Genomic DNA, 16586 nt, shown 5'->3' with positions numbered 1-16586 from the left:
CTTAACAATTATATCATATAAAAAAAAGAACAAGGAAAAAACAAAGACAGAAAGGAAGAATGAAAAGCACTGACGTACCTTGGCAGTTTCGATTACTCGTTAATTAGGAAAAAGTCTGTTCACTTCGTTATCGTAGTAATACAAAGTAAATGCATATACTTGGAATGATACTGTTAATATTCTCTTTCCTCGCTTAATTGCCTACGAAAAAAAAAGAGTGAGACACGCGGCGCGTTTCCCGGCGTCGCGAAACGGCTTCGTCCCGGCGCTTTTGATTTTCCCCCTCCCGTTATTGCGTCGTGCCGCCAAACGAGGCGTTTTCTCTCTTCCCTCTCCTGCGAGAGAGAAGGAGCGAGAAAAGGGAGAGGAAAAGGTTGCAATGGTAATCGCTTATCGATACACGTGAGCATTAATTCGTCGCCGGGCGCCGGAACGAAGAAGAAACCTTTTAGCGCATCAGTGGGTCTCTCTAGGGACCGCCTGCTATCGGTGGAAGGCTCGTTTCTTACGCAGAAGGAAGAAAAAAAACAAGTAAGACGAAACGACAGTAAAATACTTTCGCGATTCTCAAGTCTTTTCGGTTCACGGACTTCGGGCAGCTCCTCTTCGTGTCTCGAGGCTTCGAGCTTCCCGCGGGTTTCGTCCGTGTTTCTTAAGCGTGATCCCCAGGTGTCCTGGCCTGGTGTCTTAGCTAGGTGTCCTCTTCAGTAGAGAAGATCGCCGGTGGTCTCGGAGCCCCAGGCGCCCGCGTCTTGCGCTGGTTTCAGGTAGTCCACCTCGCCGATATCGTTCTCCGGCTGGCACTGCTGCGTCGACGGCGCGGTTGTCGCCGATATCGAGGTCGAGGCTGGCGTCGGCGTCGAGCACACCGCCCTGGTCACACCCAGCTCGAACCCTTCCGACGCCAAATCCACTTTGCTAGGCGTGTAACTGGCTAGGCCACCGCCACCACCTGCGGGGAACAAGCACTAGCTTTCAGCAAGCTACCATCGCTAGCTGGGTATAAAGAAAGACGACGTAAGGGATGCACCGTTGGTAGATCACTTGACGGCTAGAGTGAAAAGTGCAGGTCTGATTGGTCGGTTATCATCTATTCTCATTTTCGATGTTAATTCGCTATTCGTTGATACGGTTACACGTAACCAATCAGGCCTATAAAGAAGACACTCAGCGAAAGACCCCTGTCGCCTTTGTGCCGTCCCACTAGACATCAAGCCATCTACCAACAATATAAGCGCGTGAAAGCTGTCAATATAAACGGTTTGCGGTTGGAAGCTGGGACAATCGGGTCTATATTAGCGACTCTGTTGCAGGGTCGACGTTTACGAGAATGTGCAACTGGCTGCAGCGTTTCACGCGGGAAAAACCGTTCGTGATCGTTGCGTCTGGAAAAAGATTTGAAAGAGACTGTGTAGGTACAATATTATGAAACACAAAATATCTATCGAAACTTCGAGGTTTTCAATTCAACCGATAATTCCATTATTTCGCTAAGTCTGGACAGGCCATAACGTACGCGTTCTTATCGTTTCACCTTGTTATTTCTCGGTTACAGAAGGACTATGTTTTATAAGTATGTTTTTTTGTAATTGCTTTGGAGACAATAGCACCGATTCTATGTTATCCCATTCTACGCCGGATAGAAAAACCGCGTTTATCGGCCGACGCGATAAGAGACCAGCGCTTGAAATTACCGAGTAGGGTCGGCATGCTCGTCGTCGAGTTGGTCGAGGACGTTTTATTGGTGACCGGGGCTGATTGCTCGACGGAACCGGAAGTTTCGCCATCCACGCTACTCTCGCCCTCCAGCATCGACGCCTCGCTGGGGTACTCGAAAGTCCGGGTGGCGGTGTCGTCGAATTGTATTCGGTGCTGAAACACACGTAACAAAGCATACTTTTTAATGATCAGTCAATGAAATCCGGAGAATACATAGATCTAAGGATCATTTTTCGATAAACCATTTTTAACTGTCACATATCTATAAATTAAAATTTTATTTTTAAGAGAATAGATTGGTGAAACTTTTCATAAGTTCTCAAATGATAGAAGCTCAGGTCCAAAGAGAAAAGAGTGGGATGACAACTTAACACAATGACGGGGCACATCCGAAGAAAAAAGGCGCTAAACGTTTAGGATACCAGAAAGAAGAAGATACAAAGTTTTCAAGAACCATATAATGGACAATCTAAACATATTAATGCATGGAAGAATCTGAAACAAAAGCTTCCAACGCGATGTATTCAATTTCCATACTACGCAATTGTCAAACTATGCTACGAATTTACCAAAACTTTTCTCTAACATTTAATATTTTCAAAATGGCAGTTTTCGGATAGTTAGACACTCAGATACACAATCAACTGTACTGTAAAATATCTTCTCATATTCTGCTTTCTTTCTTCCAGCATCGCACTCAAAAGTTTTGTTACCTAGACATGTTGTTCTATGTAAAAAAGGGATCTTTCCCCGTTAACTGTAAATAAATGAGAATTAAAAACGAATTTGTTGTTTTGGCTTATAGGTCCTTTTTCAGGAGCATCCTCGATCCTCGGGAGATGCCACCGTGTGTGGGTTCTCTCGCGAGGCACGCGACCATTGTCGAGGAGACAGTTACACAGCGGAAGGCCGCGCGCGTGTGTGGGTGCGCGTTCCGGCACGGTGTATCGCGCAACACGCGCAGCCGGGTACAAAATAAGACACGGGAAGAACAAACAACGGCATGCAGCCCGGTGAATAACAGTAACCCGTCACACTCGGTGCTTTTTCGACTGCGAGAGCTAGGACATCGCCTCCTAGTTCGCTCCTTGTCGGCGAACACGATCAAAAGAGAAAGCAATTCTTTTTCTAGAGAGCCGACGCGTTTACTGCGCGTCGTGTATCTCTCGAAGAGAGCCGTAGAATTGGGCATAACCGAGAGAATCGAGGCTATAGCCTGTATCTTAGAAGATCAGATTTTGGAAGTGGACCGAAGGTTGCAATAGGTGTCCACTGTACTATAGGAAGATGACTTGATGTCCAGGGAGATGGTAGAGCGTGAAAGAGGTCTTTCGGTTACGCGTAACCGTATCGGCGAATAGCGAACTACCTTTGCAAGAAAGATGAGAAACTAACCAATCAGACCCACATTCTTCAGCCTAGCCACCAAGTGACCTCCCTACAGTAGCTCTGGTAGTTAAGTGCTAGCCTGCAGCGATTAGAGTTGGGATTAGAGAATTACAACTAGGTTATGGATCTTTTGTATATTTATTAAAGTTACAAAAGTTAATAGCGGTTGAACGTTGTTTCTGCAACTGTAGAGGAATGTAATCTACTTTTCATGAAACAGCTTATGAAGAACCCGCATTACGGTTTCCTTTCTTCAAAAAAGAAGATGTAGCAATTGCCGCGAAAGGATTACGTGAATTCTTGGACAACATCTGATCATCGATTGCACATCGAGCGACGCCCTACCCCGGTGTACACGTAATTTCCTCGGAATACCGAAGGAACGTAATGCGATGTAAGCAACACGGTGGACTGCGCCATGAAAGCGCGTGTAATTAAGATGGCGTATCGTTGCATCATTGGGAAAGAAGACGGTTGGAGCACTCGGCTCCCGGTACTTGAATGGACGTGAATGTACGGGTTTATTTTATTCATATTGTAAAACCGCCTCTCTTCCTGGACTTAACGCCGCGTACAAACGAACGATTATTATTCAATTAGTTTCACTGAGATAATTACCACAGGAGAAGAATCTAATGTGAATCGGTCGAATGTACCGGCGAAGTCTAAGCCGGGTCCGGGGAGATACATAGGCCTCGGACTCGTCTACGGTTAACAGTACCGGCAATTATTTCGACTACGCGTCGACTACGCGCTTCGTTGAATTATATGTGTTCAGCTTCGTCGTCCTCAAAGCCGAGAAACTGTTCCAACGGAACGGAAAACGGTGACACGGGCTCGTGGATCTATGGATGGATCTTGATTCTACTGTGGCATCCGGGTACCAAGGTGTTTGGGTCAAATCCTATCAAATGTCATGGTGTGACCGTTATTTAGGAATTATCTAAATCTAAAGAGTTTGTTGGTTGGTAAACAATGCATCGATTAGTTGAGTTTGAGCTGTTTCCAAAATAGATGATAGGTGCACTCATAGGGTCATATGCTAATGTGACGTAGGTTTGCATTAGGCTTGTACCTAGTTGCTGAAATCTTTAAATATTTGAAAATTTTAATATTTACAAGTGTGAAAATGTGAAAGCTTAAATACTTGACAATTGGAAAAGTAAAATGTTCGAAAATCTGAAAAATAAATCCTAAGCCTTCACGGAACTATCACGACGAATCGCCCGAGCATTCTACTTCGCTCGGCAATCTTCGTCCCATAAATCCCGATCGGCGTTTTCGTTCGCGTAATTGCGGTGCGCAAAATGAGAGCTTAATCCTTCTCCAATGAAGATGGAACGCGCGGGCACGAGGAGCGTGCGACCCGGTCGTTTCGCTGGCTTTACGGCGACGCTTGGCAGTCGGTCGTTCGGCGATACATAAAGCCCGACCAAGGCCGGCGGTCGCGGAACTCATCTCTGCGCCGAGCCAATTAATGATGTCGGTTATTAACGAGCAAACATTCGTTTCGTATAATCGGCGAAGAACGATGGAGAGGGGCAGAAAGACCTGGGTTATATAATCGCCGCTTTTTATAGCCGGTTTAACAACTCGTCGGATTCACGGAAGAACTTCTCCCCTGACGAGATGCTTAACCGTGGCCGATTCGCGAGCTGAAGCTCATTTATCGGTGTCGTTAAACATGGCGAAACGCGATTCGATCCGCTAAACGGTTACGATATACTCTCGCGAACGTGCCGGTTTAATCGCGTAACCGAACAGGCTCAACCCTACGAGAACTAAGCGCTTCATCCTCGCAGCGTAACCGTTTATTTCCGATGATTCTTTTTCATCTTTCTCCTTCTTCTAGAATAACATCGTCGCCGAACCAGAAAAGAACCCTAGATACAAGATCTCGGGAAGAATAAATAATGAAAAAAAAAACATTTTCCGCCAATTTTCCAGATACGGTCATCGCTTTTCGTTATTCATAATTCATTACCTGGTGACTCGCCAGGGTTAACGCTCGAGAATCCTGGTTGCTGGTAACTGCATTTTCCTGAACCTCTAGCTTTCATTCGGTGATTCGCGAATTTCTAAGTTAATTACTTTATTTCCAGAGGTTCAGTGTTATCTATAGCATATTTCTCAAGTGCGAAAATTCAGAAAGTCGAAATTTCGAGATTGCGAAACACATTGTTCAATCAAGGAAACATCTGTTTAAGCAAAAGCCAATGTAAACTAATCAAGGATTACAATCATTTCACAATAATAGCAGTTGCACCGTGAATTGTCTAAAAAGTTGAGAGACTTAAAAGACAGAAAGTAAAAGTTCATCGAGAATCAGATTCGAAGTTTCTTCGCCAATCTTGAAATATCCCGAAACGAGGTACCCTAGCACGATCGCAGCTGCCAGCGTGTATGAGCAAAACGAGTCGTCATGCGACAGGTAGAACATGAGCGAGAAGAAAGGCTTTCTTCGTGAAAACAGCAGGAAAATAGCACCGCCGATAAACGGGACGAGCGCATCCGCTGTTAGCCGCCGGCAAATATCAAGATGGAAAGTTTGTCGCGCGCCGTGTACGCGTGCAGAGCGAGCGACGAGTGTCAAATCGTTCCCCAGAACGGAGATGCATGGAAACCATCGAGCCGGTCTCTCTCATTGGTCGACGGTATATTGATTTTCAGGAAGAAAACGGCGAACCGGACTAACCCTCAAAAGAGGGTAAAGCCTTTTGTGTCGCGAGCGCGTACGCGCCGCGCTCTCTCTGCCGTAAAATCAACTTGGAATGTCAAAGCCGAGCGGCGTTTCCGCGTTAAGTTTACACGCGCGCTCTCGTGCGCATACTCTTGCTAATAAACGTTTACGAGCGAGACTTTGGCGAAGCAGCAGACGAACGAGCTGGCGATTTTAGAAGTTCCTCGAAGGGACTGATTACAACGTTCGGTGTTCTGGGAACCACCTGGCCCGTGGGTCTACCTGTTTTGGCGATGCTCGATAGCCCCCTCGGTTGTTGGTTCACAACGTTAGAAAGGAAACGTTGAAGACGTAGAATGAAAGAAAGATATAAGATTTAATTTTGATGTTTTAATATTATGGATACGATTGGGGAGTCGTTGATGTCAAAAATTGCAATAAAGGGAATTATTAATGTTGACAATTGTAATAAGAATAGTCGACATTAATCCATTAACGTGGAAAACAATACTTGAAAAAGTTTCGCCGTTTTCTGTGTATACTGCGACTGAATTCCTACCGTATGGTACGACTGTTGCACCTCAAAGTTTGCTGCGACAAGGGTTAAAAACGACAATAAGAACTGTTAATATTTCAAACTGCAGTAGAAAGAATTAATATTAAAAATTACAAGACAGAATTCTCAATATCAACAAACACAATAACAAGATTGCTATCAAATAAGAAGACTCATTAAACCCTTCTCGTACCACTCAATGTTTTAAAAACCTCCATTTCCCAGTAACCATAAAAAAATCAAGAATAATTCCCAATTCAAGCAAAACCAACTTCCAAAAATCAGCTGAACGTACCAACGAAACAGAATTCACATTGATTCGTTCGAAACATTCAAATCTCAATTCTCGTCCGTCAATCCCGAGGGGCATTCGAGAATCAATCGGAGAGAGGATTCCGCGGGCCGCGTTCCATTCGTCTCGTTAAAAAGCCGAGAAAGGGGCGAACGGGAATTCCGACGCAACACGACTGTACGTCGTTCCGTTCTGCTTTGCATCTTTACGATCGATAAAAAAACGCGCGCGACGCGACGGACGCACGGACGGACGGACGGATGAACAGGCCTGTGGGATTCGCGGCGCCGCGGGGACTCGAACCGGCTCCCAGAAATTTTTCGATCCCGATCGCCGGACCCGTCGACGTTGTCGCAGTCTACTCCGTTACTTTCGACCAGGCACGATGAAACAATGAGCCTGTTATCGTCCGCGAGAAAGGAAACGGTTTATCGCCGCGGACAATAGAACGAGGAAGCTAAACGAACAGAGGCTAGCGCGTTATAGGTCATCCTATAAATAATGTCGTTTGTTATCTTACCTTGTAAGATATTTTTCTAATGCCATTTTCGAAACGATATCAAACGATTAATAGTAAAATAGAAGAAGACCATGCGCACGATGGTCAATATGTTGGTTTCAAAATACCAACGGAGTGTTTTGGTTTCTTCGATGAATCGTCCATCGTTGAATCTCATGTTTTTCGTAGATCCTGTTCTATTTTCTGCTTTTCTGTTTCGTAGATACAGTTTGAGTCGATGGAAAGCTTGTAAGACTTTCACTCTCAACACCAGCATGAATTTTCCGCAACCCGGTTGCTCGAAGAGACAAGTATCACCTGGGATGTGCCTTTCAACCAGTTAGCTTGGAAGTAACGTCTCTCACAAGTGTTGAAATCTTGAGCTACAATTACGTTTTTCCTACTCGCGATTCGTTTCTTTTTGCACAATGCGAAGTTGTTCTATTATAACTACAAGAACAATGTACGATTTATCAGTTTATCAAACTTTGTTCTCAATTTTGTATTGCGCAGTGGAATAAATTTCATTTTCCTTGTAGTGGTTAACCACTTGACTCGGAATGACGTCTCTCGTGAATCTTGGGTAGTCTACAAGTTTATAAAAAGATCGTCCTTTCAACGTAGTTTTTATTCCACACAGTGCACTATTATATTACTATAACTGCAGAAACAATATATACCTAACAATCAAAAACTGTTCTCAACTGTTGTATAATTAAATATACACAGATGGTTGAAATAATCGTCAATGAAACTTCAATACAAGCATTCAAACTTTCAACTGTCGAATTTTCTCGGTAAACAGTGTTATCCACCAACTTTAAATCAAATATTACTCTAGTCCCCATTCAGTTGTGATTATAAAATTATTACCATAATTCCTAGCAACGAAAACTTTTCGTTTATATAGAATAAAACCGTACTCTTGAATTTAAAGAAATGAACAAGGTTTAAAATTGTGTTTCGTAAATTTCTCATGACTGTACATGTCACAGACTCGGCAGTCAAGGTGTTAAACAACGAATTTCGACTCAATTTCCATTAAACACGATACGATTCGCAAAACCTAGGGGTGGTCGAGGATACTTCTTCTCTCCCTTCGCAAGACCCTTTCTCTCCACGTCACTAAGTAGTCTTCGATGTACAGAACAAAATCGTTTAAAGCCTCGAACAGGCCGGTATAAATTTTATTCCCTGTGCTAGCGGGGAACACGAGGTTCGAAGCACGGCGGGGAACGTGACTTGTAACGCAGTACCTTTTCCCCGTGCGCCGCGGAGTCGTTTGAGCCATACGGTAGACAGTATAAAAGCGTCCAAGAATTTATCCTCGCGACGTCGGTTCACCGGGGTCCCTCGAACACCCGCGTGTCTCGGCGACGGCGTTAAATGGACGCATAAAGCTTGTTCATCGCAGTAAAAACTAGACGCGAGAGCGCATCCGTTATGCACCGCGAAAGCCGTACGCCCTTTCTCGCTGACAAGATTAAAGGCAGCGTGGATACAGGGAGACGATCGTTCCCTCGATTCGATTCAACCCTCTGGAGAGTTGGGGTTGCGCACGCTTCATTTCACTGCGTAAAAATTCAACTGAATTCTATTAAGGAAGCGAACAGTTGGTAATGAACGGTGAATTTTTGGAGAACGAACGTTTAATTAATTGAAAAATATTGTCGCTTGTTTTAGATGTGGTGTTACCTTCGGATTAAAATGAACGATGAACAGTTTGTAGCTGCATCGCACGACAGAATTACGTTTCTACATAACATGAATGTTAAAAGTAATTCAAGATATGAAGAAATATGAAATTTAATAAACGTTTCGTAATAGTGATGTGTACGCTTATTCAATACCGCATTTTTATTCGCAGAAATTGATGCACAGAATCATGAACTCATCGATTCATGAAACAGAAAAGTGTTACAACGTAAGAATCTTTATTCTGATTCAAATTCGCCCCGTGCACTAATGTTAATTTGGTAAAGTAAAACTTGCGAATCTTCCAAGGAGACGGAGGTAGAATTTTTATCCAACCCAATAATTTGATTATTAAAGGGTTAAACGAGCGGTTACTTCGAGTCGACCGCGAGGATCGCGAGGAATTTCCACTTGGATCGTTGCTCATGCAAATCGATGCGCCGTCCGATTGACGGCTATCGGGCGGCGATCCAGCAAGGATCGAGGAAGTCGTGTCCCGTCCCTCCGACGACGCTGTCCGCCATGATTTACGATATCCGCGATGAGCAATTAAAGCGGCTGCTTTTCGAAGATTACACGGCTGCCCGGTGTGCCCGTCGATCGGACGGATCGCATTCAATTACACGTAGTTACCGTACGAATATGCTTCACGGCAAATTGCCCGCGTCCAGCCGTGTTTACATATTTCATCAATTGCATACGAGCCACTCGCGTCCGCGATCTATTCGCAACGGATACGTTCTTTCGAAGAAACCATCACTCCTCGCATTTACGACCAGGCACGACTGGAGTTTTACAACTATATACGGTGTGGCGTTTGACGCGTCCGTCTCGAGGCTTCGAGCGTCTTCTCCAACGGATAAATGATTGAATAGACTTTCGAGATGAGGCGTTCGGAAATTTTTAGGAAGGGAATGTTAGAAAGTGAAGAACGTTTCTCGAATTCTTCGCACTGCAGATTGGTAGCTTTTAAAATAAATTTTGCTATTTACTCACTCTGATATGATTTATGAGATTATCTTTATAAATACAATCCACACATGATTATAATTTAGATTAAATATATAAAAATTACCCATTCCTGAATTCTTCTCTTGCAGTTGTTGAAAAAATAAAGGATGTTTCTCTGAGAAATTCCAAAAGAAATTGATTTAAAAACACGTAACCTGAATTATGAGTCGATCGAAATCCCAGTAGAGTTCCTATAGAAAAATTTAGAAAAGCAACTCGACTGCTCGGCAGTTTTAACGTTAACCCTTTGCCACATGTAACAGATGAGACTCGTGAAGATTTTCAAATTGAAAACGCATTTTCGCATTTTTCGCAAATGATTGGTAGCAAAACACTCAAACTTAGTCGCAAGGAAAATCCTTTGGCACGGGGTTAAAGGATTCTATTGAATACCGAACAGCTTCTAGCCAACAAAGTCCAATAAAATGCAAACGCAAGAAATAATTATACCAGAGGTCACAAAAATGGAGAGGTAACGAACAGTCAGAATAAACGAAACACCCCGTACACCGCGGTTTTCGATAAGAGTCTAACGGTGCGGCAGGCGCAATTACTCGCTGATTTTTCCGCAACGAAGCCAGATTAGAAATTCAAATTGATCTTTTTTCTAGCCGTTGTATCGAGCAGTAGCAACAGCAGCAGCAGTAGCTGCGTTCCTTCACGATGAACCTTCCGCAAACAGAGATAATCTGCAGCTGGAGAAGGAGGAATTAGAATTGACTCTCTCGTATTCCCTTTTTTTCTTCTCTATCTTCCTCTCCCCCTCTCTCTCTTTCTCTCTTTGCATCAGCCTTTCTCAGTCAGTCGCAATTGCGAGCGACCCGCGTTACAATCGAGAAAGAGAATTACCGGGTCGAGCAATTTTCCCGGGAATGGCGGCGATTTTGTAATTATTGCGAGACGCGACGAGGTCGACGACCAAGACAGTCGCGCGGGACAAGCAACAAAATTAGAGAATCTTCGATTTAGAGGATACTCGATGCGCGAGTCGATCGTTTTCAAGTGTAAGGCTCCAGTGGTTGCGGTGGAAAGCAGAAAGAAGACCTTTCACAGATTGATCCCGCGGGGAGTCGCGGGAACGCGAGAACGCAGGTAATTACTATTGAATCCGACTGACTCGCCGACTGTTCTTGTTAGGATTTCATTCGAACAAGTCGTGGAAGATAAGATTAACTAATTGTAAGAGCGAAAACACATTCGATGCTAATGAACGAGCAGGCGACCTTATAATTGTTTAGTCGGCTGTTGTCCGCATGTTTTATTCATTATTTCGAATTATTTGCACCGCGAACGACGGATTCGTTGTCGGAATAACAAGAATCTGTTTGCTTTCGTTATCTTAGGCAAATATTTATGCGAGGCGGTTGGAATGATAGAAAGGTATATAGCAGACGCGAGGAAATTTCATTTAAATCGATGACAAGCGGTGTAGTTCGATAAAGAGGGGCGACGCTCCTTGTAAACAGTAAATTTCGAATTGTCGACCTATTTTCAAGCAAGGACGGAGCGCGTTCAGGAATCGCTGACGACTGTCAACAAATCCGCGACGAGACCGGTCCGCTAATTCAGCGAATAAAGCGAGACGTCGCGTCGCGGCGAGCACGCGCGCGCGCGGGAACGGGACGATTATTTAGAAAACCGCGAACGGTGTCGTTTCGCGTGAGCCAATTATGCAACCGGGCTAAACTGCTTCTGTCGTCACGGTGCGGCGTGTCGTCGCGCCGTTATCGTCGCTTCTGCGAATTCCCGCGTAATTATTCGTCGCTGCGACCTTCCTCTCTCCGCCTATCTTCTCGGCCTATAGGACGGCTAATTTGTACACGGGTTTAACGTCGTTAACGGGCAGAAATTTATGACGGCGAGAGATGATAATGTTCTTCCGCCGGTTCCGAGAATATTTTTCTTTGGTTTTCCGATAATCGTTGCCGACGCATTTTGAAATTCATTTACATGTGTTCTACGTAAAATTTGAATTATTAGATTCCGTGTTTTAATGATGTAATTATCATATCTATATATATATATTTAAATACGTAAACGTATAAATTCTCTAACCATCTAGGCAACTAGATATCTATGTATCTATACATGTAGGTACCTAGATGTCTAGACATTTAGACATCTAGGCATCTACGTACCTAGGTATCTAAATGTCTAGGTACCTTGACACGTACCATCCAAATATCTGGGTATCTAAATACTTAGGCTTCCAAACATTTAAGTACCTAAATATTTAGGCATCCAAATATCTACATATCTAGATATTTAGGCATCCAGATATTTAAACGTCTAGATTTTATAATTCCAGATATATAGGCATCCAGATTCTACAATTCCATGATCTTCTGTACACGTTTCGCAAGGAAGAAGCAACCTTGCGTCTGAAAATCAATGGGAATTCATCGGTTAATCTAGAACGTTCCAACCGGACAGAATCTACGACCGCGATCTCGAGCATAAAATCGATGCTGCAGATCGCGATCGGTGTCCCCCGGTGTAAAATTGAAGGGGCAGAGCCTTGAGGCACCACGAGCAAGCTCCGCGATCACGATTGTTCGCATTATCAGATGTTACGCGTAATATCTCCCTCGTAATGTCTTTACACCAGCTCGCCTCTCATTAGCTTTCGCGGAACGCCATTATTAGAGAAGCGGGCGCGACGGCGAGCGCGGATTTGCTAGCTCTTGCGGAAACGTTTACTGCCTCAACTGTAAATACATAGCTGACAGACGCTTCTTCCGATCTATCCGCTATCAAGATCTCTCTCGGCTTAATAACACCCATGGCGAAAGGTGTTTAGTCGATACGACACACACGATCACTGGAAAAACAATCGGGGAACACGTTAAACGTAGAAAACAACACCTTACCGGTAGTAACTGAAGGTATAGAACAGCGGACGATGAAAATACAAACGAAAGGATAATAGCTTTCGTTTCTTAATTCCCTATTGGAACCCGGCAATTACAAGAAACTATTAAATAGCGTGACAAAATGTCGCAACACGCTTCGAACAATGGAAGTTACCGACGAGTTTCGTAAGTGTTCGATCGAATGCTTCGTCAAATCAACGCTGGCTGCCATTCGTCTCGCTTACTGTCTTCTTAGAAACTCTATTTTATTAATTCTGACACGATGAAAAGTCATTGATCCTCTCAGCGCAGACTTCACGCGGTACGGCTCCACGTAACAATACACATCGGAATGCATTTAATTTCCAAGAAAAATACCGGATCGTTACAAACGTGTGACGCCGGGCAACCAGCAAACGTGTTAATTCTCTCGTTCAGTTCTCGCTGAGCATACGAAAGATCCATTTTCATATTGATATTTTATTCATGCGGGGACCGATAGAGATCATCGTAATTGCCTCCATCGTTAAAGTAAATATTTTCCGCGTCCAATTTTTGGTTAATTATCACTCGACCAGACGCATACTTTGTCCGATCAAGTACCTTCCCAGTGGAGGTATAATTGCCGTATAATGGGCAGCTATCGATGGAATCTTGCTTACTTTATTAGCAGATAAATCCTAACAGTCGATGGGACGTTATCGCGGGGACACGGTCCCATCGCTAACAAGATCATTAAGAAGGGTCCACATGCCGTCCAGATGAAATCTCCACATATAGCCGTCGGGTAACTGTACACGAAGAGGATTCGTCCCGATCGATGATCCCGCTTCGATCCTACGAATCCTCGCGTGTTTACGCGTCGGTTCCCGTCTTACGCGAATTCCCGTGTAATTTCCCGCGAGCCGTTATTGTTCGCGTTCGATTTCAGGAGAGAGAAATCTCTGAAATGTTCCAGCCAGAACAGGGTCAGTGAATTTCGCACGAGCGCGTTTTCCTTTGTGTTCCGCCATTTTCCTGAGCAGCCGGCCGTTCTTCTCTTGAGACACGCGAGCCTCACAAGTGAACGAAAATAGGAAACAAACAGAGCAGAATTCTATTAGCGTTTCCAAATTGCCCATGCGATTATTGGGATAGCATCGCGTTGGTCTGCTATGTTTAGCATTAGCTTCACTGAACCCGCAAAAGTCTGCGAATACTACAATTCGCAAACACTGTTTAGGAGAACTTTATATTAATTCTTACCGATGCAATGATACGAATATGTAATCGAATTCTGTACTGTTGAAATTCCAATTTCCAAAATTTATAAAAGCGAACACCTATGTTTCTAGGAGCAATGCGCTAGAGTGCATAATAAATACCCATGAATCTAGCGTTAAAATTGAAAGTTTCGAAAATTTATGAGTCTCAGACCTGTAACAATGACTTTGTCTTTACGTAATATCCCATTAGGAGATATCATAACACGAGGAAACGCCATATCGACCGTAAACAAAAAATTATCCGTCGCAATGCTTAGCGGATGCAGCAGAGGATACCCGTTTTACGCGCTGGGAAGTTTCGCGGCCGATTACCCACGTCCCGTTCCGTCGCGGAGCGGTGTTTCTCTTCCAGGAATCGATAATGAGTTTACCGAAACGCGTCAACGTGGAAAAGGCAGGCGTTTAAGTCGAACGAGTGGTTGGGCAATCGCGCCGCGCATTTTTCCCGGTGTTCCCCAGCGCGGATGCAAATGCGTTGAGCAACGCGCCTCGTCGCCGTCCGCGAGGCATGCGTTTCCAGCAGCGTGCAATTTTTCACCGTTAGAATTCCGCCGGGTCTGTTCAATAAAATTCAAATATATAGCGCGGAGGTGACCGAACGGCCGAGCAATTCCACGGGCGCGCGGAATCGCGCACTTTCGCATGGCGGAGATAAAGTTTACGCGATACTTACTTTTATGGTTTGCGCCCGGCGCACCGTGCCGCACCGTAGCGTTTTGCTTTCGGTCGACGACGGTTTAGGCCGAAGGCATTTCCAGTCGAGCTAACTGCGAAACTCTTCTTTCCCGACGCGTCGCGTGGTCGTTTTTGGCGTAGCCGCTCGCGGGAATGGTTTCGAGAGCGACCGTGCTGATCGCGAGTAGACCATTGTTCGGGTTGTTGCTCGTTTCGCGCGGCGATTTCGTTAGTAAATATCTGGGCATCTAGGCATTTAGATATCTAAACATCTAGGCACCTAGACAACTAAACAACTAGACAACTAGACAACTAGGCATCTAGACATCTAGGTATCCAGATATTTAGATATCTAGACATCTTGAACACCTAAACGCCCAAATATCTTGGCATCTAGATAGCTAGGCACTTAAAGAACTAGGTATATAGACAACTAGGCATCTAGATAACTAGGTACCTAAACAACTAGATATATAGATAACTAGGCATCTAGGCATTTATAAGCATTTTGACACCTAAACGACTAGGTATCTAAACATCAAGATTACCCAGGTACTAAGGCAACCAGGTATATATACAATTAGGTATCTAGACATCTAGGCATTTACACATCCATGTATCTAGACATTTAGGAAGCCAGACTTGATATTCGAGACTACCATGTCGGCTAAAATATTCAAATTTAAGAACAATCGATATCATCAATCTAGAAAATTAAAGCTAATAAAAACGTAGTAAGAAATCTGCAAAGATTATTGTAGATTCAACGATTTTCCAACCTAGCAAGATATAATTCCTGATCATTTTTAATCCGTTATGATTCATAACTCCAGAATGATTTCTTAGCAACTAGGTAAATTACTGTTACTCCATCGTTAATAAACCTTCCAGAAAAATGTATGATCTGCGTTTATCGCAAATCTACGGAATCCCATTTTAATTTTGAATGACTCGAATAACATCAACGTTCATTAGAATCCGCTTGAAATCTTTATAAAGAATCCAACTAGACATTACGAGGAAAGAGGTTAATGGCACGACGATCAGCCGGATTGATTCGTGACTCCGTGATCAGTCAAGGAACGGACAGCAACGCCCGCATTTCCCAGTCGAGAGAGTTTTATTCGACGATAACCCGAGCCACGGAATTCCGCGTCGTATTATAATAGCCCGTTCGTCCGGCGCGGCGCGCGTTTCTATCGATCCGACACGGTCGACGAACGCCGGCGTAAATCCCAAGAAAATAACGACGGACCAGAGAACAATCGATCCGGGAGATATCGGTTTCCTTGAGGCAAACTCCTGGAAGATCGATCGACGGACAATAACCGTGCGACACGGTCGCCCCCGCTTCCGCGACCGAATATTCCGCGCGACCGACACGCGACCGCTGTTTTCTCCGCTAACACGGGGAACTTTCGAATATGCAAATTTCCGCGTTCGCTTAGTTTCGATTCTCATTACGCAACGTTATTGAAGATTCGGCATTTGACTAATTGTTCGGTGAAATTTGAAACAAATAACGGTCTCGACTTTTGCCGAGCGATTCCCTTTCGACTGTCTTGTGTTGTAAACGTTTGCAATTTTAGAAAAAAAATGCTGAATACACAGCAAATATTATTATCAAACTACAGACTTTTGAAAGAATTTAAATTGATTTGAACTTTAAAGAATTCGAACAATCCAGTGTCGTAATGCAAACTTTGTAAGTCGCAGTGAAATCGAATGTTCCTCTGATTTATACATTTTCTTTGTATTTAAGGAGTACCATAGTTACATTAATTAAATTTCATTAAATGCAACATAGTTATATACGTAACTTAACTACTCATCAGATTAGATCGTTGAAGGTAAACATAAGAGGCATAAATATAAGGAAATGTAATTCGTTGGAATGTAATAAGTAGATGTTACTTTTTATAAAATTTCCTTCGAATCCGGAAACCGACAGTG

General features: G+C 43.8%; 1 protein-coding gene across 3 annotated transcripts in view; it reads right to left on the bottom strand.

The window, feature by feature from the left end:
• Positions 1-692: 692 nt before the first annotated feature.
• The window catches only part of bif (protein phosphatase 1-binding protein bifocal), a 39159-nt gene continuing 23265 nt past the window's right edge, over positions 693-16586 (bottom strand). For 2 of the 3 annotated variants that reach the window (XM_076372233.1, XM_031984950.2), the window contains 2 exons: positions 1695-1872; positions 693-952 (listed from right to left, as the gene is read on the bottom strand). In XM_076372233.1, the coding sequence (XP_076228348.1) occupies positions 705-952; positions 1695-1872 (426 nt within the window). In that variant the 3' untranslated portion in view covers positions 693-704. Of the gene's footprint in view, positions 1386-1694; positions 1873-16586 lie in introns of all 3 variants that reach the window. The other variant, XM_031984951.2, reaches the window with a different exon arrangement.

This window comes from Nomia melanderi, chromosome 11 (genome assembly GCF_051020985.1).
Source record: "Nomia melanderi isolate GNS246 chromosome 11, iyNomMela1, whole genome shotgun sequence".
Lineage (NCBI taxonomy): Eukaryota > Metazoa > Arthropoda > Insecta > Hymenoptera > Halictidae > Nomia > Nomia melanderi.
Note: the sequence above shows the minus strand (reverse complement) of the source record. Positions and strands in the feature narration are given on the sequence as shown.